At 35.8% G+C, this 23,008-nt stretch overlaps 1 protein-coding gene across 12 annotated transcripts in view; it reads right to left on the reverse strand.

Moving 5' to 3' along the window:
* The window catches only part of LOC134791730 (CUGBP Elav-like family member 1-A), a 386,209-nt gene that overhangs the window by 65,656 nt on the left and 297,545 nt on the right, over positions 1-23,008 (reverse strand). For all 12 annotated transcript variants that reach the window (XM_063762886.1, XM_063762926.1, XM_063762859.1 and 9 more), the window contains one exon: positions 18,277-18,325. In XM_063762886.1, the coding sequence (XP_063618956.1) occupies positions 18,277-18,325 (49 nt within the window). The remainder of the gene's footprint in view (positions 1-18,276; positions 18,326-23,008) is intronic.

The following is a 23,008-nucleotide window of genomic DNA, read 5'->3' on the forward strand; positions in this document are numbered from 1 at the left end:
GCGACATCATTAATTAAAAAGTGAATAAATTTGATACTTCTTGCCTTTTGTAAAATTTTCGGAATATTTATTCTTTATTATGAGTAGGTATTGTTCCAAATTCATTGTTGAAAGGCTGTGGCTTATTTGCCAATTCACTAATTAATGTACGATTAACACCTTGGAGAGCCGAATGAACCGGCAAAAATATTGATTTGTTATTTATTCCTATTCCAAATTAATGTAGGTGTGCTACCTGAAAGGGTATAAAGTTATGTCACTAAATTCTTCTTAAACCGTTTACTGGTACCAAATTTTGTCACTTTCCACGTTCTTTGTTGCACCGAGACAAGTGCATTTCAGTTTGGCATGTCTGTTTTTATTTCACGATAAAAGACGACAAAGCCGCCGGTTTCAACGCATCTGAAAATCAGATTCTTCACGATGTTTACGTTCGATTTTCAGCTCGGCTGCACTGTCAATATTATCTACAGAATGCTGTAGCGGTAAAAATGAAAGTAAAGAGTTTTCTTAACCCGCATAAAATATTAACTTACTTATGGTAAACTTTGTACAGAGGGTATGGGTAAGCGATTTTTTATAGGTACTCTTACTCAGTATAGTTTATTACGTGGAAAATAAATGAAAAACAAATCATAAGACGTATTAAAAAGCTTCAAACAACAGTTATATGAATCTAACAAGAAATATGTAAATTGCGTTTGACTCTGTTATTAAATAAATTAAACAACGGCTAGTGTTCTAGTTTTTACAATCCCATTTTATTTATGAATATAAGCAAATCAATATTCATGTTTCAACGAAGTACATGTTTAAAATTCTAGCAATATTAAATTTAGTAATTTGAAATTTGAATTAATAGAAACTTGATACTTTAAACCAAATAAACCACACGAGCTTTATTCACCCAGAACTATTCAATAGCTCAGTGGTAATACTAACTCTCAATGGTTCTACTAACTCTATTTTAACTTGATTAGGCTTTAGGCTTCATGTCCCTTTTTTTATAAATAGTTAGTTTAGTTTATTGTTCAGCATTGTGTTTTTACAAAACTGGCTCGGAACATCGCTTAGAAGCTTAAAAAACTGGCAACGATCAATCTATGTTATACTGCTTAAAAAGTATTCAATTCTTAAGGCAGAAAGTTCCGACAGCCACGAGCTGCTCGGCGTACAGGCCACCGCTCCCGACACCAACAACTACAGACATCGTCTACGTAGACCAAGATAAAGAAACATCTACTTATTTGCCAAAAAATATGTAGCACATGACATTAGTACATATAATAACTTCTATATTCCCGGCATTGATTCAACACTTATCCGGGGTGACAGTCCAAAAATGGCAATCAAACGTCAATCGTCCGTACTCATTTAATTAAATTATAAAGAACACATGTTTATAGTGCTAAATCGCCTTTGTCTTTATATGGATTAATGAAAAAAAAAAGAAGATGAAGTGAATAAGTGTTGTTTCGTTAGTGTTTATAGTTCGTTTTTTTAGCATTAGAAAGAACTTGAAAGAAGGTAAGCGATCTTGACATGCCTTTTAATTGAAAAACGCTTTAAAAAAAATCAATAACTATTACTTATGAAAGCAGAAGAACATAAATGATCGTATTAGATTCATAATTGTTACATATTTGCCGTGACTTATTTTTAAAATGTGTTTTTCAATTAAAAGACACATCAAGATTGTTTACCTTATTTCTAATGCTAAAAAAAACGAATTATAGGTATTGGATGAATAACTATGTACTTACTTAACTTCTTTGAGGATCTTTTTACAATCAAAAACTGGTTACCTAAATTCCGACTCAGAACAAAGTAATTTTATGCGGTTTCTATGTAGTTATATATCTATGTGAACAACCGACTTCGGAATTGAAAGAGCAAGATCGATACGGCTTTAAGTTCTAGAACAGAATAGAATATATGACAATGCCGGCGGACAGTACACTGTTCAACTACCGGACTGCCTCAGGCCTTGCTAAGTTATTTACAGGTCTTCCTATACAATTCAGCTGGAAAGTTAAAGTGTGAAAATTTTATGCCCTATTTATTAGTTTTACAAAGCTGCATCAATCCGAGAAAATAAATTTTATTTTTTATAAAACTGAGTCCAAAGCTCTTTCTTAACTTAGGTATCTTCATAGATTTATAAGGCATAGATACCTACGGGCCATTCGAACTTTAAGATACGTCAAATATTACGTCAAGATACGATATGGATTAGATATGTCAATGTCAAAAGTGAAGTTTTTGTTTTTTCGAACTACCCGCACTTGGTCTTGTTTATCAGTTTGAACGTTTTGCGCACTAGGGATGTTACTCTGTCGACACACAACACTAACGACGATATTCGATTTATCGACTGTCGATATTCGTTTCCGCTTACATTTGCTAATGACTGGATTCCATGTGGATGAGATCTTAAAACCCTCGTCCCGATTAAAATTGCAATGTTTTTTGATTTCAATGGCTTCCCGCACTTTTCTACTGTAGAAATGGCGATCCGTGGAAAGGGTTTTAGGGTTATGCAGCTCAATCCAGTGGTTTGGTCCTGACTCCAGCAAACTGTCAGGTGAACAAGTCTGCCGTGGCTGAGCATTTGCTGGAGTCAGGACCAAACCACTGGATTGAGCTGCATAACCCTAAAATCCTTTCCACGGATCGCCATTTCTACAGTAGAAAAGTGCGGGAAGCCATTGAAATCAAAAAACATTGCAATTTACATCCCTAGTGCGCAAAACGTTCAAACTGATAAACAAGACCAAGTGCGGGTAGTTCGAAAAACTCGCGCGGCTAGAAGATGTTGATGTCAACTTGAGCCAGTCTTCTCCGAGACCACGGGGACAACGCTGTCCTCGAAACGCCGGAGGTAAATCTTAAAACTTAAATACGCGATTAAGTCCCGTTGTGTAGTTTGATAATAAATTACATATCCAAGTTTGGAATTAAATTACATTATCTAATATAGGTAAATGAGATTCATTATGATTAACAAATACAGATAGTCCAAATGAATTATCAGAGCTAACGATAAAACAAGGTCCTGTTACTCTATGCAAATACCAGCTGAATCTACACTACTAAACACCAATCTTAGCTCTCAATCTTCAGGCAAATACTGCAGTACTCGAGTTAAAACGTCACACAACAAACGGGCCGGAATCCACTTTGGAGCCAGATCTGTCTGCGTCCGTATTCCAAAACTCAGTAACGACCTTCTAACCGTGGCCGGCGAGTACAACTTTTAATTGAGTTTGGAACAAAAGTCTCCGTCTCCGTCTAGCCAGGAGACATCTTTGTACCGCGAATTGGTTTGTCTTAATTTTCTAAGGTGACCTTAATACCTGCATGTCTTTTAAGAAACTCATTAGCTGGTATAGTCCTGGAATGTTAAGGCAGCAGCTAAAATGTATTCTAGTCTTGATAAAAGCTAAAAAATATTACCCTTGCATATAATAATTGGGGCATTACTCGCAATGCAATTACATCAACAATATAAAAAAGTTGTAGTAAAGAGAAATTGGTGTTTTTTTTGGGTGACAATCATCCAGGTGGTTCTTTATCAGCTGACTTTGTTGTGAAGGTGTTAAAAAAGACATAATGCAAAAAAAGTTACGCATGTCTTTGAATTGATCATCTAGTTATCTAAAGAATGAAGTGAAGTGCTCTATATTTACTTGTGACATAAAACAAGATGTCAAGTGTCAAAGCATAAGCGTCTCATCTCTCATCTCGCGAAACTTAAGCAATCACGTCGCCTGCGCCGCCACATACGTCGCAGAACTTTTCAGCGAACTATTCGCAAGCCTGCCGGCGACAGCGCGTTGAGGAGGCTATTCTGAGATTTCGAGATTATTGCCGTCAGAATGAGTACCAACTGTAAACAGGAAAAAAATCAGTAATTCATTTTTACGCATTTTAACGTACTTAAAAAAAAAAACAATTTTTACTTGTCCGTAAAGACGAGTTTTACAAGCACGCAAAGTGAAAAATGAATAAGTGTATGACTAGCTCTTTTTACAGTTAATACTGGCCTACATCAATGTAACGTTTTTGAAAAGAGAGGAGGTTATTCGATGAACTCAAAAAAACATAAGTCATACCTAAAATGCGTGTCCACATAAGTCGTAAAACCTTACCAGGAGAAACTTTTGAGAGCCTGCCGGCGACAGCGATCGGAAGGCGATCTCGAGATCCTTATCAAGCCAGAGCTTCCGGACCGGTACGTTTACATTTCTCTGTGGATAAAACTCTTGGGAGGCACCCTTAAAGGCAGTTCGATGCGCCTTATCTGCCGGTATTGCTTCGATATTGTTGGCACAGCGACTGCCGGTGTTTGCTCTGTCCGGAATGTAGAGGAATGAAATTTATAAGTATCCATCCGGAGGTAATGGCCGTATATATATTTTGTTTGTGTATTTTGTTGTGTGTATATTTTATCAAAGTCTTTCAGCGCAGAGCAAACTTTAATGTAAATAAAAAATAACTAGAGAGCCGAGCAGTGATACAATACAAATATTCTTTATTGCTCACAAATAACAAGAGCAACAGTACATACTCGTACAAATTAAGCATATACTTAGATTAAACTATGATAGACAACAGGTGGTTTACCATAGGCGGTCTTGTTGCTTAAAAGCCCAATATATTTAATTCGCTGCTATAATTTATATTATACAAAATACATAATATAAAGGGTTGATACTATAGATAAGATTGTCAATCAATAGAGATATATTGGAACTATGTATGAATCCCATACTTTGAACTGTAGTATATGAGATACGAGATTTTTTCAAAATAATGAGATTATTGTTTACCTATCCAAATTGATTGTTATATTAGGTACATTTAAATATTTAATTAACTATTATTTGTTGAAATTATTTAACACAATCGGTCTCTATACTTAAACTTAAGTACTTAGAAAGAGGGAAGGCTGCCTAATCGCGGTGATCTTATTATCCTCGTACTACATATTTATGAACCTCTATGAACTAAATGTGTAGGAAGTTTGGGATCGAGTTAACAGTGCAGCCTACTGCGACTTAATAAACATGGTAATGTATTCAAGACCGAGACAAGTGGGCATGTTCCGGGCGAGTGTTACGGCCAATGTTTCGGTTGTTCCGATACAGGAGTTCCGGACTGTCCCTGACTGTTCCGGACATGGAGCCAGACGGAACTACAACGAGTCGAATAAGGATTTGCATAATTTGGCCCATGAAGGGATTACAGCGTGACTGAAATTATTTTAATCTCGAATGCGAGTTACAATCAGACCGTCGTGTAGGCTCTGTCAGTAATATCATAATATGTAGGTACTACACATTAATAAGCAGACATCGTCAATTTTATAGTATTTTCGATGATGATGATGATGATGATGATGATGATGATGATGTATTAGTTTACAGACTATGAAAGGTTGATTCCTCGTTAAACATAATACATAAATAAATAAGTTTGAACTATGATTTGGATCTTTTCAAATGCAGGCTCTAAGAATAAACACTTTTTGAGTAAGCACGCTGCTCGCAAGCAAGGTATCTACGTATCATGCAAGCATACGACCTAACACCTAAGCTTATTTTTTTCCATTGAATAATATATACATGCAAAGTATTTTGAAATGATTTATGAGGGTAAAATTACCTTTGTTTAAGTTATGTCATTTCATAATCATATACATATGTAATATGTACCTACCTATATATTTGTGTGTGTACGTTGGATTTATAATATATAAATATCTGAATACTTCCGAATACGTAATACCTCAATATTATATTGTATCAAACTATTAACCTACTTCTATTTCGAGAACAGTAATGTATATAAAATTAGGTACATGATGTACATACATGTCCCAAAATGCAACGATAAGCTGGCACCAGAAGATGGACCTGCTCATGACTACTCGAGGAAAAAAAAAGAAAAAAAATATATCTCAATTTATTATGGAATTACAAAAAAAATGAAAATCGACACCCCTATAGTGGTATTTTTAACGACCATGTCTACAATCTTTCAATTTTTATTTTTCAATTTATTTTTATTTTTCCTCGAGTAGTCATGAGCAGGTCCATCTTCTGGTGCCAGCTTATCGTTGAATTTTGGGACACGATGTATGTAGCATTTAACACAAATTCACATCTTATCCAGTCTACTGTAACTAATTTTAAATTCAAGATTTCTTGGAAAGACTGTTTTTATTTTATTTAATACTTTATACTTTTTCACATTTTTTTCTTAACAATAACACCTTTCTTGCTAATATCAATACTTTCAAACAAATGCCAAAATAACTAACATTACTTACACACTTAAACGTTATATGTACAAACAATTTTGAATACCTACACCCTGCATACTACTAAATAAACATTGAGTAAATTCAAGCGGACATGATTAGCTTCTTCACTTTTACCTGGTGCAGTTTCCAAACACATAATATGCTATGCATGACTTTGTATTACGTGGTAAGAGCTATAAACGACTTTATTGAGCATAATGCTTAATAAGCATGGTAAACAACCTTTAAACATTAAATTCTCATTACTGACATGGCGGCGCGTACCTATCAAATTACAATTTATATCAATTACCGAACGATATGGACATGGACAACTAGCTTTAATATCAAACTAGTATTGATTTGCAGTTAAAATGGTTGTTAATAAGTAGCTAAGCATATATTTAGTAGGTACTAGCTGCGCATCTGCGTGGAATGATGAAGATAATTGATAAAAACTACTCTATGTCCTTCTCCGGGACTCAAACCATCTCCATATCAAATTTTATCTAAGTCGGTTCAGCGGTTTAAGCATAAGTAAGCCAGACAGACAGTTTCTTTTGTATTTATAATATTATAGTATGGATTTGCATAATGCATATATCTATGAAGTACCTTTTTGGATCTCTCTGAGTAAATTACTACAAAATTTTATTGTACAGTTGATACTTTAATATGATGAAGTAACATAATCTGCAGAAGACAAAAGTCATCATCTAGGAAGATTTATTTAATTCTGGTAAATGGTTTCGTTTTACTGAACGCTTGTCAAACCAGCCTTAATGGGGTAAATCATCATTTACTTGATAATCGATCGTTACGTTAATATATTCATGTTTGGAAGTTAGGTCATAGAGCAAAGTGAAATATGCAATGAGGGGCCTCGCCAATTAATGCCATTAGGGTTGGCGGAGTCCCTCAATAGACCACTTGCTTTTTTCCTGGTTAACAGGAAAATATCATCACCCAAATAAATAATAAATACACTTGTGAAAATTGCCGTCCATATTTCTCCTAAGTCAAATTGTATTGTGGTAATATTGTGTAGGTTACTTATATGACTCTTATGAATAACACCATAGAGTAATATAAGTTAAGAAAGAGTGGTAACTCCATACATCAGTTTAATTACCAAATCGCGCGTTATTTCGTAGTCGACATCTAGCGTCAAGTAGAGGAATTTATCAGTATGTACTGCTAGTTGACAATAGATGTCGCGGCGAACGAAAACTCATTAGGTAGAGCTCAACAATTTTCAACTAATTTAATAACCGGATTAACTGAAAGTCTATTTCAACTCCGTCTGCTTATAATATTAGTTGTAAATTGTTTTTGTAGTCAATTTTTCGTCAGTAGCGACACTTGTGACATCTGGTGTCAAGTAGCGGTACTGATGTATGAAGTTACCACTCTTTCTTTACTTATATTACTCTATGGTAACACGAAACCGCTACTAAAAGCTGCTCCCATAACAATTGAATTAACGCTCTCATTTTAAAACGATATATTTAAATTTCATGAAACTTGGCATGAACATTGCGTAATATGCGAGTTGAAGTTCTGTATGTAAAACTATTCTCTGTATCTTTAGGTATTTAAATAAAAGTAAACGCAATCTACCCTCAAATGGCTCGGTGTACCAGTTGAGGGTAGATGAAAACATTACACGATCAAATAATGTAGGTTAAAGTCAGGTCGTTCAGTGACTGATCCAGGCGTTTTTGTAATTGGTCGGTTAACTAATAAATGTTATAACTCCCGAAAATGTACAAATTGTTTGTTTGCTTTTATTTGAATAGATAAATGTTGTTAACGAATGACGTTTTAAATTGAGAGCGTAACTTCGATTGTATTGCGGCGGCCAGGTTCGTGTGATTTTTATGTCGTTGTTTTACCCCCTTATTCATAAAACTTCACGGGCCCTATTTAGTTAAATTATGCTCTATCCCTTTCTTACAAATACATAAGTCAAAACGACAGATAAGGACAAACGATTATTAGCTAATTGAGGTTTGTAGCGCGTTTAAATGATTAAGGGGGTAAATCTTTTTAAAATGGAGAGTTACCTTTGCGTTGCGGTGTTTTGGGTGCTAAAACATCAAATAACATACGCTATTTGGACTATGTGTTATGAGCTAATGGAATAGCCTTAGCAGTTTCGAATAACGTTACAAATGGTAATGTGTATGTACCCTTCAAATAAATAAATGTGAAATAAATAACTATCTCAGTAAAAACGATGTCATTTTGATTTTTCACGCCATCGCATCTACAATACATAAACGATCGTAATATACCTGAACAATATTGCTGACCATATATTATAAAACAATATATCTATTGTATAACATAACATCCGTTATACAATATATCTATCGTTTTATTGATTTTAGTAGCTGTCACAAAACTAAATATTTCGTTGCTTTAGAGCGGTGTTTTTCAAACTGTGGGTCGCGACCCCCTGGGGGGTCGCAAAGCCTCTGCCAGCCTTAGAAAAATACATAAGCGAAACATTTTGTTCATGCTAAGGGGGTGGCATCATGAAAATAGTTTGAAAAACACTGCTTTAGAGATTTACAACCACAGCACGAAATTAGATCTGTGTAAGTATGTGTAAGTTAAGTTTAGCTTGTACAATACACAAATACTAACACTGTACCGGCGACAACCCTGCCATTCGCACTTGTTGTCGCATGGCATCGACATTTTACCCCGTACTGAACCGTTAGGCGTACATGGCGGGCTTGGCTCGTGGCTTCCAACCGCTCACCGATTTATAACTTGCAATCCATTTCTAAAACATCGATTGCAACTTACTGCCCGTTGCATTTGAATTTCGACCTTGAACAACTGTGGAAAGGTTGATTCTAGCATTTCCGAGTATTTGAATATTTGCCGTTTATATTACCTGCGCTAAATTCTCGTTCGTATTTGGCTATAAACAAGCTGAGGGTTGGAGAATGGTTTCGTTGCCGGAATTTAGTGGTTGCATGCGCTTAGTGAGGCATGGGATGAAACAGCGAGCGCTACTATCGTGGTCGGATAGCTCTCGCGAAGGAAACGACACAAGCTGCGCCTGAATTGTTTAGCTTGCATTACTAAAGACTTCGTTTTCCCACGACCTCGGTGCGATAAGGCGAGCCATGCATAGTGATATGTAAGTACATACTTACTGTAAGTTATATTATTGTAGGTATGTAGGTACTAAGTATAGATAGACACAGGTTTACTACAACAACTTAGATTTGGCATACATGTTGCTTTATTCAGTCGATTACGGGAAGGGTCATGATTTTAACAGAATATATTTTAGACACATAAACTGTTTTGTTGAAGCCAAGACATGTCTAATTTACCCATCGCTAATCCTTCACCCGTCCGTTGTAGCACAGAATAAATAATAGTACTAGGTACAGAAGACTCACTCTGAACAAAGCGCGTCTGTAACGATCAGGACAGAATAGATATGGCCGCTAGGTGGCGACAGCGCGACGCGCGGCTTATGGCTAGCCATCAAAATTGGTTTGGAACGGATGTACTTTTAGCTACCTGTAGCAAAGCGACGAAATCGCGGAGTGAGCCACGCCTGGTTGTAGGTTCTCAGTAGGTAGGTAACCATTGTGCCCGTCGCTTGCGCAATGTGCACTTGTTCAAACAGTGCGCGCGCAGCCGTTGTTGATAACGATCCACTATCAATTGAGTTATAATCGTTGACTTCTCGTCTACAGCTTGCAAACTGTCCATCGCAGTGCAATTTAACTAATTCCTTAAGGAGTTGAATGATAACATGTTCATAGCAACATAATGTCAATGAAATGGGGCTCCAGGAAACTAAATTCCGTCAGATTAGTTTTCTTTGTCACTGGATTAAACATGTTCAATAGGCTTTATAGGCTATACTATACCCGATGGAAGTTTTGTAACTTACAGTCACTAGCGTCTAACTACTTTTGACGAAAAATTATCTCTGACACCTTTAAATCATATTGAAAGGGTCAATAGAGTGGAGGGGGCAATAATAACTGTATAGGTTTAGTCTACTCTAGATGCTGCATGAAATGGCGAATACTCGGGTTTATAATACTATTGCCCCAATTGCAGCTCAGTTTCCGAACTAAAGCGTGCATATATGGCTAGATATATTAGGAATTGTTAATATACTTCAGTTTCGATAACTGAAGACATAAATATCCCCTCGTACCCTCCGAGTGGATGCCAAATGAGTTAACCTTGATTCCAAGTATCGATAATGATGCATTATTCCATGCCATTATACTAATATATTTATATTTTTGGATGCATAGACCGTGGAGTATTTATATGTCACTAAAATACTAAATAGGGTCAAATTATAGTTGGTTCATATATTTAGTGAAGCGCTTCAGTGAAGCGCTGGTGACTTAGCGGTAAGAACGTGCGTCTTTCAATCCGGAGGTTGCAGGTTCAAACCTCGGCTCGTACCAATGAGTTTTTCGGAACTTATGTACGAAATATCATTTGATATTTATTAGTTACTTTTCGGCGAAGGAAAACATCGTGAGGACACCGGACTAATCCCAATAAAGCCTAGTTTCCCCTCTGGGTTGGAAGGTCAGATGGCAGTCGCTTTCGTAAAAACTAGTGCCTACGTCAATTCTTGGGATTAGATGTCAAGCGGACCCCAGGCTCCCATAAGCCGCGGCAAAATGCCGGGATAACGCGAAGAAGATTCACATTACCTTCAGTAATATTGTTAAGCACTGTTCACGTCACGACGGTCAGACTCTTTTCAATGTTTGAATCGAGATGCAGGTGCCGGTGCGTCGTCGGTAAATATTTGCATTGTGAGATGCCTGAGCCGTGACATCCGTTATAGCGCCGTGAAAATGAATTATTGCTTTATCCAACACATCCAGGGTTATCAGATAACTATTTGTGTTTCTTGTTAGTCTGACTAGATTTGTATTTAATGAATACCAGAAACGAAAAAAAAAACTGGATCGACAAAAATATTCAAAGATGAAAATATCGTACATTGATTCTACTTTTAATAGGTATGTATGTATTGGGGATCGGGAATGTTAGTAAGTAAGGCGTATTAAAAATTTTAAAATACGATTCTTCATATCATTAAACCCTTTTTGAAGCGCAATAGAGTTTTAAGGCAAACGCGATATCTTTAATATAGAGGCCAATTCAAACTTACACTGTGACATCAAAATGATATCTAAATAAATGATGTCAGTCGCCCGTGCGTCCCGCTCTCGCCAATACGGACAAATACGAGCGAAATGCACGCGCGATAACTATCATTTAAATGTCACACGGCCCGATTCGAACTTTAAGATACTTACGTCAATTAATAAATCTAGAAACTATAATATATGGATTAGATGTGTCAGTGTCAAATGTGACGTTATTTCAAACAAAAACGTCACTTTTGACACTGACACATTTAATCCATATCGTTTCTAGATTTATGAATTGACGTATCTTAAACTTCGAATCGGGCAGACAGTGTAAGTTTGATTGAATTGGCCTCATAATGTAGATTCGCTCGTCGAGTTTTGCGCTAAGTATTCGTAGAACGTAGCATTTTCTTAGGTTCTGGTTTTTGCTGGTAATGTATCCACCTGTTGTTAAGTCATTAAATGCTAGATTAATTATCGTTTGTACTCGCACTGGTACAAAATAAGCTTGAAGCCATAATAAGAGAATTAATTACTGTCACGGGGGATTCCCGGAACCGGCTTCTTCATAAATTACGAAAATTAAATTAAATATATTTTAGTTTTATACGTGCATACATATATGAATCTTCTAGCAGATTGTTAGGGGCTAAAAATATGTGCTTACATAATTCATTATAGGTACGGTTAGTACATAAATGTGATTTTAGAGGGGTTAGAATATGAAATTCATTATTTTTAGTACAACTTACTGGTTCCTTTAAATTGTTTTTCCCCAACAGGAAATCAGTCATAATTAAGGCGATTGAGAAACCTCCCAAAATACCATTGGAATTCTGATCATTAAAAATAACCAACAAGAAACCCAAGGGACCTGTCAAATGAAGGATAAGTGGCCAGAAAGGAACAGACGGGGAAAATTGGACCCTGAGTGACAAGGCCTCGTAATAATCTGATTTATCGTTGCAACAGGAAATATTATGTTGAAAAGAAAAAGTGCAGTAGTGTCCAATATATAATAGCGGTGTATTTACACTAGAGTAATAACTTGAGTACCTAAATGATTTCTAAAAATAGGTTGTATAACCTATTTTTACATACATACGCAATCGCGGCTTGTCGTGGGCGACATTCTTACCAGAGTCTCAAGTCTCAAAGTTCAAATGATGGACCATTAATTAGTACCTACCTACCAAGGTCAGCGAGGAAGATCATCTTATGGGTGTAGATGTAAAGCTTCGATTGAAGGGCATAAGGGCAGGAATAAGGGGCAAGATACTAAGTTAAAATAATTGTACCTAAATATTTTAATGGGATTTCAGTTTAAAAAAAAATTGCTTCGTAATGCCTTAATTTTCATTTACTCATACACTGCTAATGATAACGAGAATTTATCACATCGTTGATTTTTTTTATTGCATAAAACTACCTAAGTTGTAAAAATCCAATGGTAAGATCAAAGGCTTTTTGGCACCTTTGTTCGTTAGTGCAGAGAACGTGGTTACTTACAAATGTGTGAAAGCATTTTTTTGTCACAACCTTTTTTAAAATTATACGGGGTGTCCCTAGCTATTGGACAAAGCCGAAATGTACATATGCATTAGGGTATTTAGAACCAGTATACAAAGTATCATAACAATCGGTGTAGCGGTTACGCAGAAATTAACATATTACGACTTTTTACTTTGGAGCAACCTGTATGTGTACTAGCTCCTGAGTACTAAATAGTATGAAACCTTCTTCGATCGTTTTGATTATCTTTTTTATTCATGACATTAATAAGATTCTGACTTTTGACAAATGTCATCATTGCCGCACATTTTCAAACAAATTGTCAAAAGCACTGCCAATGATTAATACAGTATGTTTCTTTTTGTTGTCGATTATTGGAAATAACTTTTGTTTGATAATTTATTTTTTATCTTTAGTTCTAATTAAAAAAATATTACCGTTAGAGCATTTCTGAGAAGTAACCCTACGTGGGATTTCAGCGTTTGTCCAATGGCTAAGGTCACCCTGTATTAGTCGATAGTATTTGTAAAAGTGCCATATGCCAAAGAAATAATGACTATATAATTGAGTGAAATTTATTAAAAAAGGTAACGTTTCAGTTTCAGTTGCCGTTCTCAGTTATGATATGACCATAGTATGATTTTCATTTCTGTATTGTAAAATTGGGCTTGACGTTTCGTAAGTATGTGAAAATTAATTTCTATTTAAAATTGACTTCCGCTCACGCCTCGATGCTTATTGAATTGCAATAAGAAGTGTTGAGATGCCTTTGGACACGGCATCGGACCGCAATAAGAAAAGGCGCGAGTTGGTCTATTTCGGATCTTGCCATACCTGCGTTAGCGCAGACGGATTCTCCAGAGTGTTAACTACATTAGAATGCATTGAGACATTAATCAGACGGTACCCAAATTAGACGGATTGAGTGCTAGCATAGGTAGCAGTACATAGGTGCATACTCGTATATAGATACTTAGGTAAAATTGGCATTACAACGAGGTAGGACTTCATTGTACCTAGGTCTTATCTCTACGAAATCCAAGTTTTCAGTGAAATTTACATGTTTTACATGAACTTTAAGAAAAGAAACAAAATTTTAGAATTACATTGATTATAATTATGACTTTCCTGGCTAACTAATAGTAAATACTGCTGATTTTGTGTGTCGGTATTGTACATACTGACAGATAATATTTTCGGTAGCGAGGAATGTAAAATGTGCATTTTTACATATTTTGAATGAATGTTGTATGGTTAATTAAAAATATAAACGGCTATTATGCTAATCTCGCACTAATTACGTATGCGCAAGCACGAAAATTACGATATCATCAATTCAATGTTACTGATCCATTATTTAAGTTTCTTACAGGGCAATTCGTGTTTTAGTTACTCGATCTGTTTCCAAATATGATGCCGATGTCTGTCAGTGTTAAAAGTGATACCTACGTCTTCAAAAAAAAAACGTCTCTTTTGACACTCTGCCCGAATCGAACTTTAAGATATGTCAATTAATAGATCTAGAAACGATATGGATTAGATGTGTCAGTGTCAAAAGTGTCGTTTTTGTTTGAAGAAACGTCACATTTGACACTCCCATATCTAATCCATATATCGTTTCTAGATCTATTAACTGACGTATCTTAAAGTTCGAATCGGGTCGACTGACAGATCATTATTATATCCGAGACAGATCGAATAACTAAAACTCGAATTGGCCTGTTAAACGTGATAGCTATCATATTTAAGTTGTGTTCATATAGACTTGTATTTTTTAATATCTTGCTTATATAGCCATTGTAATTCAAACTATTAACAGATGATACGTGTATCTGTGTACAGTAGTAAGACATCAGAAATGAAACTTCAGTATACTTAAAGAAAACATTAAGCTGGCATAAACGCAGGATACTTAATGACCTTCTTCCGCTAGCAACTATTCTATACTCGTATTAATAAGTGATGTCACGTTTGTGTAGATAGGTCGTGAAATAGCAATAGTAAATAGCAACAGTGAATCTATTTAGCAAGCTGCTGTTTCGATAAATAACCTCGCACAAATGATGTACTTGCATTTGTAAAAGCAAACGAAAACACATCTTAGGTATTTGACGGCATTTAAAGTGTTCGCCTCATTTCGCGGTGTTGTTTAAATCGATGATTGTTTCGTCGCGCGCGATATCGGTCAATGTCAGAGCGATTTCGATTTTAAAACAAAAAAATGTTAAACTAAACCGATTTCAAAAGCAAAGCGAAAGGTTTAGCCGCGTTAAATATTGCACGAAGTTGATAACAACGCCATTAGACGTGACAGAATAATTACAAGGATAATTAACGCTCATTATTAGTCACTACAACGGGGAAAATAAAATCGAATGTTTCTAGAGTAGGTAAGTTTAACATAATGGCAAAATGATGTCTTTGCTTTGGTCTCAAAAACCCGATTACGAAACCAATCGTTATACAGTGTCTTATCACACAAAAAATGGCTAGGTATTTAACCGCTACAAGTAGAGACACTGAAGATTTTGTAACATGATGTAAAATGTATTCCTAACTGGGGAAAGTTTAACCTATATCTAGCAAACTGAAAGTAACGTCTACATGGGATCTAAATTAGGTACGGGTATCAGCATACCACTTCGAAAAGAACAATCGGATGATTCAGACATCAAAGGTTTTAAAACAATTTGAAGCACGTCGATGCGTGGTCGAACCTGGCACATGGTAGGGGGTCGGGTTCGAGGGGGGCAGCCAGTAGGCGGCACTGATAGGCGGGTAGCCGCCGTTGGACCGGCCCGCGCCCGCCTTGCCGCGCGCGCCGCCCGTGTCACCGCGCATCCTTCACTTCACTTCACATGCACCACACCACATGACGCTATACGTCTGCATTCAACCGCGGCCGAGCAACTACTAGCGCGCCGGTACACGAGGTGCGCGCGCGCTGACGGACGATCAGTCATTCTTCGTTGTCACTAAAGCCCCCTTGCCGTACACTTCCCCCCCTTTATCAACACTAACGAGCAGTCCGTCTGACACGGTTTTCACAACTCCAGGTGTGATCCCGACCTATACCCGATTTATGTTGGTGACGTCATTATTGCTTCCGTAGAACTCCGTTGATTTGTGTGTTTACACACTTTGGGATTAACCGGTCGATTTACAGCTGATCAAGTAGCTACGCGCTATACGAAACAGATTGCATTATTTTTTCAGACTACCTAATATTGAAGTTGACCTTGCACGTTTGGATTTAACAATCACATAAGATGTGATAGGACGGTATTAAATCTAGCCATTAACTAACAAGTTATGAGGTCAGGAATTGCAACCTGTATACAATATTGTAACCACTTTGTAAGCAAATAAACATTGCAAGTAAGTAGTTAATATGTTTGGCCCACCTTATTTTAAATCGATTGGGTAGAAATATGAATATGACATACCTATATATCTCTTACTGAAGATAAGGTGATATTATTTTAGATTACAGTGTCAGTCAGAAAGCTTTAGCTTTTATTTAATATTATGTCTTTGCAGCTCTACAAAGAGTAAATTTTCGTAACTGTTTTTAAAAACTGTTCTTCTGTGAGCTACTCAGAAACTGTTTCTATTTAGGACAATAAAAATAATTTTGAATATAAAAAATTATAGTTTTTTTTGGCATTTTGCTTTGCGACTATTGCAATTAAAAAAGAAAATGGTTAAAACAGTTATAATAATTTAATTTACAGTATTGTAGAAATGTTTCTCGCAATTTCAGCAACTGAATATGGCATGTGTTTTTCAAACACATCTGCGCGGTACGTACTTACATAGGTATGCCGCATTATATTCTCCCCACGTGCGTCGATGTACGCCGGGCGACTTTCATGATAGTCCATATTTCGTTCGAGTAAGAGCTATTAAGTCTTGAATACTGGGAATACTTGGGGTATGCTGTTTGTCGATCATTGCCAGGCAAGTAACTCGATAGTTAGCGATAGTACTAAATCGATTTGTCACACAGTAAACGGTGGACTTTACTCCGTTATCAACAATCAGCCAAACATAGGGAAAATACGTTAGCTTAAATTGATTATCAAAGCAGCATACACACTGAGTAGGAAACTTAGCTTGGTATTCATTTAAAACCGCAAACAAAAATATGGTGTTAGTTTAGTAGTTCTATAAGGAAAAAACATCTGTAATTAAATGTAGTTAACTGTTTTTAACGTGTACACGGTACACGTAACTTATACAAAGTTAGGTAAGAATAAAAGAAAAGTGAAAGCAGCTTGTCAAATAAATGCTTCCTCTTTTTCCGCCACTTTTGTATCCAATTTTCCAGTTTTTTTACTGTCATCAGAAAAATGGTTTAATATACAAAAAAAAAACTCAATGAATGTAACAGGCGTATTCTAATTTAAATTATAGGATTTGAATTCGATCAGGATTAGATTTGGATCCCGTCGTCAGTATCTAAAGTCACATTTCTTCAACCAAAAATGTCACTTTTGACACTGATAGATCCGATCCATATCTAATCCAAATCGAATTCATATCCTATAATCAAAAATTTAATACGCCTGTAATATTCTCCGTTAAAATTTCTACTATAGTTGCCCCGAAAGCATGTTGCTAGGACTTAAAATTTTCAAATCGAGCAAATTTTGACGATTTTGGCGTAATATGTTTTTCTGCCATATGAGTCTTATGGGCAATATAAACAACCAAAAATTAACTAAGTAAAAATGTATTTATTATTTTAAGAGAAAGGTCATTTGGTGCTCTTTTAAAAATAAAGTCTTAGCCAGTCCATAGCCGGTTTATTGATATTTCTTAAAGCGGCCATACTCTCTTGTATGGCAGACTAAAATTGCTCGTTAAACTTTGCACCTAGCATAATTTAAGCCCCATATACTTAGATGGTTTAAGAACTTCCGTGTGACATTGCGGTATTTGGTCGATCGACTGAAATCATTGAGTTCAATACATAGCAATGTATCGAATATTGCATGCAATGCAAGTTCTTGAAGCGTCTAAATGGGGCCATAAAAACTGTAATTCCTAGCAACATACTCGAAAGACAATTATTGTAGGGATTTGAATGATATATTGTTCATAGGCAGTTTTGTCGTAGCTTCAAACGTTTATCTAATAACAATGAATAACTGCGAAATGGAACACAAAGTGGGAGTAGAGTTGATAAGTTACATACAAGCTTTCTTGATTTCTTCTGGTTGTGACTGTACTTTGTACTTATATACAAGTCGAAAAAAAAAGAGATAAATGAGAAAGTAAACTTACCATTTCTATTTTCACTGTCAGCCGGTTTCATTTGGATTGGATGGTGCATCTGAAAATAAACAAAAAAAAATTACTAAGTATAAAAACCTTATAAAAACGAAGAAAATTATCGCTTTTTGAGAAATCCTATGTTGATGATTTGTATAAAAAAGAGATTGTTTGAAGATTCAACAATTTTCTTTAACTCATCATCTCGGAAATCTTGTTTAGAAACAGCGGACAAAAGTAACTTATTTGTTTAGGGGGCAGTGACGATTTTCTAGCTTTAGGAATCTGCTTGTTAACTATTTGTTAATAATTATTTGACATGTTTTAATTAAATACATTACATTAGTATGTTTTAACTACAAGTTTCGTCTTTTAAATAATAATTATTGCTCTAGCAGAGTTTAGCATATATCTTAAGGGGTTATATCTTAAAGTATCTTAAGGGGCCCACTGATTAACAGTCCGCCGGACGGTATCGGCCTGTCAGTTACAACAAAATTTTGACAGTTCCGAACAACTGACAGGTCGATACCGTCCGGCGGACTGTTAATCAGTGGGCCCCTTTATGCACGCATTGGATTTATCAGAAACTGAAGGATAAGCTTGCTGCGGTTGCATATTAAAGTAGAGCCCCTTATTTTTCCGCAATTAGTAGTAATTGTATAAAAAGTACTGCACATTTCCACTGCAGGTGAATTCCACTATAATTGATATGGTAAACTGAGTGGCAGAATGTTTTCGGAACTCTGAACCTGTTAGTAAATACCTATATTATATTATGAACTATAAATATTAATCAATAGTTCATAATTAGAGGCAAACATGTTTATCCTTATGTTAATTAATATTAAAACAGGGAATACCCAATGACATGTTAAATTGTCTACCGATCTAGTGCGCACATTCATAATTTATAAATACCTACCTACTAACCTACTTACTTAGGTAATTACGTGTTACAATACCAAATCGGACTATGTATTTGACACATACCTACCAAAGATTTTCAACATTGTTTTTTTTAGCGATTGTCTGTTTATGACTGATGCTGTCAACAACTCAATATGTTGAATGGTTGCCGGAAAGGCTTAAGAACCAGTACCATTAAGGCTCATACGACCGTGCTGTTCGAATATTTATACTATATTTTGCTGCCAAAACGAATTAAGTAGAGCGTTAAATATTTTGATACCTTCAAAAGCAGCTGTTTTTTGCAGCAAATAAATCAGAAAGTTAAAAGGCTTCTTTCATTGTCAGCTTTACATTTTTACCGGAAATAATTGTACCAGGGCTGTCGAGTGTCGATTCCTGATAACTTAATGGACTGCAGCGTGAGCATATTTACTTTTAAAAAGGTTTGCAATAAAATACACTGTAGTGTAAAAAGGTTATATTTATATAATATACACTTTTATCATGAAATGTAAAAAAAAAATGAAAATAAAAGACCCGGCAAAGGCGCGAATTTCTAAAAAAAATTTACCAAAACCGGTTTTACCGAAATTATACTATTTAGACGGAATATATTGCATATAATGAATTTAAAATACATTCATCATCATCATCATCATTCTAGCCTTCAGTCGCCCACTGCTGAGCATAGGCCTCTCTTCGTGTACGCCACTTATCCCGGTCCTGGGCTAGTCTCATCCAAAAGTGCCCCGCGATTTTCCGAATGTCATCCACCCAACGAGCTAGCGGACGCCAGGCGCTTCTTTCATCCGAAAGCGGCCACCCAAATACATTAGCCCAATTATTCGTCTAAATAATATAATTATATGAATAACTATCGCGATAAGATAGCCGAAGATAACATTATGTTTTCTCCAGTTACTTTTTAAATTTGTAATTAAATAACTTTTATAAGACTTAACAATAACTGGTCAATACTCAATACTAACAAAGTATTTACAAGCAATGACAATGAATGATATGAGGATTTACGGCCTGCCACTACATATTTAGGAGGCAACAAGAGATCAAACTGCGTAAATTGGGCGTGGGTTATATTTCATACTTTCATTGTTTGATATTGTCACCCCTATCGACAGTAAACAAATTAAACTATTTAATTAATTCGTAAACAAAGCCCGGAGGCTAAATGCAAACAGTAAACAGTCGATCGATTGATGTTTTAGAGTGACTTCAGACTTCGGTGTTGAGATCAACTAATCAAAACATGGCAAATAGGACAAGTTAAATTAAATTTAAGTTCGCTCAAAATGTTTATTTATTAAAATTAGGTTTTTAAAATATTGAGATTTATGATCATATGATCATTGGTCAGTATGAGTCAGTATGAGTACAGCCCACAGGTTAATTTTTTGCTCATGTTACAGGCCACACCCGGTATATGGCTTGGTATATTAAGCTGAATGTAAGATGATTTTAAAGTTGGAGTAGTAAAGTTGGAAAGTTGGAGTAGTATCGTGTTAAATAATTATTAGCCTTAATGCATTCAAATCATCAAACATTAATTATTATTGTAATTTTTTAGATATGACTGAGATACTTACTGTAGCTTGGGGCTATCAATTTAAGCGTTAGTTAGGAAGCAGTAATGTTCTGTCTATCCAAAAACATGAAACCACTAAACAGAAGACATGTATGTCAACCGCTTGGTCAGGGGGACTAGTCCAATCTCTCAACGCCTAGTTTATTTCTGGGCGGCGCGGACGGACGCGGCGTCTTATTGAGTAATGCGTTTATGTGGCTATAATTACTACTAACGAGATAATGATATGTTTCCAGCACTTAATGGTGTTTGGAAATTTATTGTTTTATTACCATTTGTCATTTACCGATATTGCAATGTAATTAATAAAAATAATCAACGCCATAAATAAATATTTTACAATGTAAAACGTTTTACTGTTTGGTCGACGTGGACGATGTGATAATAAAGCACTCCTACATTTTCCAAAAGCGAGTTCTGACAGTGGCGGATTTGCGGTCTTTGCCGCCCTAGGCCCCAAACCTTGTAGCCGCCCCTTTCTCAGCACCCATCATATTGACTACATTTTGAGTTATTTCTTGTTATCATCAGCGAATTTTTTGTCATAATTTGCCGCTCCTAAATATCTTGCCGCCCTAAGCCCTGGCCTACTGGGCCTTAAGACAAATCCGCCACTGAGTTATGGTCAACCCAGGATGTCAATACCTAGTTGGTTACTAAGTTCTCTTATAGCCCGGACCTCAACCCTCTGGATTATGCTATATAGCAGGTTGTTGAGGAGTGCTAAACTCCACAGGAATCTCGACTCTCTTAAGAGTGCTGTGGTCAAGACAGGGTGGAATCAAACATGGCGGTCGTGTGGCCTCGTCTTTTAAAGACCTGTTCATGCCAAAGAAGATCATTTTTTTTTAAATAATATTTACAGATCATCCTGATTGAGTGTACTTTTTTTATATTTAGTTTAATTGCTTTTTCATTTGTGTATCTTATGAAAGCTATGAAGTTAAAGAGTATTACAGTAACAAAACTTAGTAACCAACCGACTTGTCTTATAATGCCCTGTATAGTGTGAAGTGCGTTACACACCTACTATTTAAGCATTATTGGCGAAGAGTTAAGTGGTAAACTTACCTACATAAAACGAATGTAAGAATGTGTCTATTATTATAAATTGATCATCAATCACGGGGACCTTCGGGCGGTGTGCAAAATGAACGATTTGTCACTTACAGCGGACGCGTTAATCTAAGCTAAACTAAGCCCACATAAGCCTGGCTTAACTTGCCCAAGCCAGAGCGTTCTAGTTAGCCAAGCAATTTTAGTGATCATAAGTCTAAAATTTAATTGATATTAGGACAGGTGTCCATTAATTTGATAGCTACTGCTTAATCAAACCATTAGTTGATTGGGTAGTTAATTAAAATGTCATAGTATGATTGTCGAGCAGCTTCAATTTTGCGTTGGAGAACTGATACGAGAATTAAACGTCTATTGTTCATCGCACGAATTAAGGCTTGATATAATCAGATTGCTAGAAAAGAATAATATGAATAGGAAAGTCGTACGTCAATCCGTATAAGTTTAATATATTCCGAACACATGCACAAAGCAAACAAAATGTTTTCTGCATTTAAATAAGCCCAGTCAACAATTGGGAGGCGATAAAGTTTTAATTATAAAACCGCAGGATCCCACTAAACCCGTTCATTGAATAAACAATTTGAAAACATAACTCATGGGTTAATCAACAGTTCAATTCATCTTACCGTAATCTTTTACTATATAAATTAATAAAAAATAAATGTTATTGAACACAGTAAGCTCAATAAGGCTTGTGTTGTGCGTACTTAAACAACGATGCATGCACAAATGCATAGACTCAGGAACAAATATTCGTGCACATACCACAAATCAATGCACTCACTAAGGTTTGAACCCGGGACCATCGGCTGAAATTAGATGTAGCGTTATATCGGATTCAATATGTAAATAAAATTTGAACACATCAATTTTAAATAAATGCCTGTGTTCTGTTACTTGTGTACTCGTTTCTCACACAACGTTCTCTTATTGCTTTTTATGTAGTCGCAGGAGTTTCTTGTTGGCCGACGTAACATATATACTCTTTAAATATTTACATAAGTACATATACATAACTATAGAGCAACACCGTAAAAACTACAAAAATAGTGAGCCGTTGATATTAGGGCATTACTGGAAATACAAGTAAAAGCAATCCTACAATCTAATATCCTTTAAAATTTAGCGTTATTATTTAAATCTGGTTCG

The sequence above is a fragment of the Cydia splendana genome, chromosome 1 (assembly GCF_910591565.1).
Source record: "Cydia splendana chromosome 1, ilCydSple1.2, whole genome shotgun sequence".
Lineage (NCBI taxonomy): Eukaryota > Metazoa > Arthropoda > Insecta > Lepidoptera > Tortricidae > Cydia > Cydia splendana.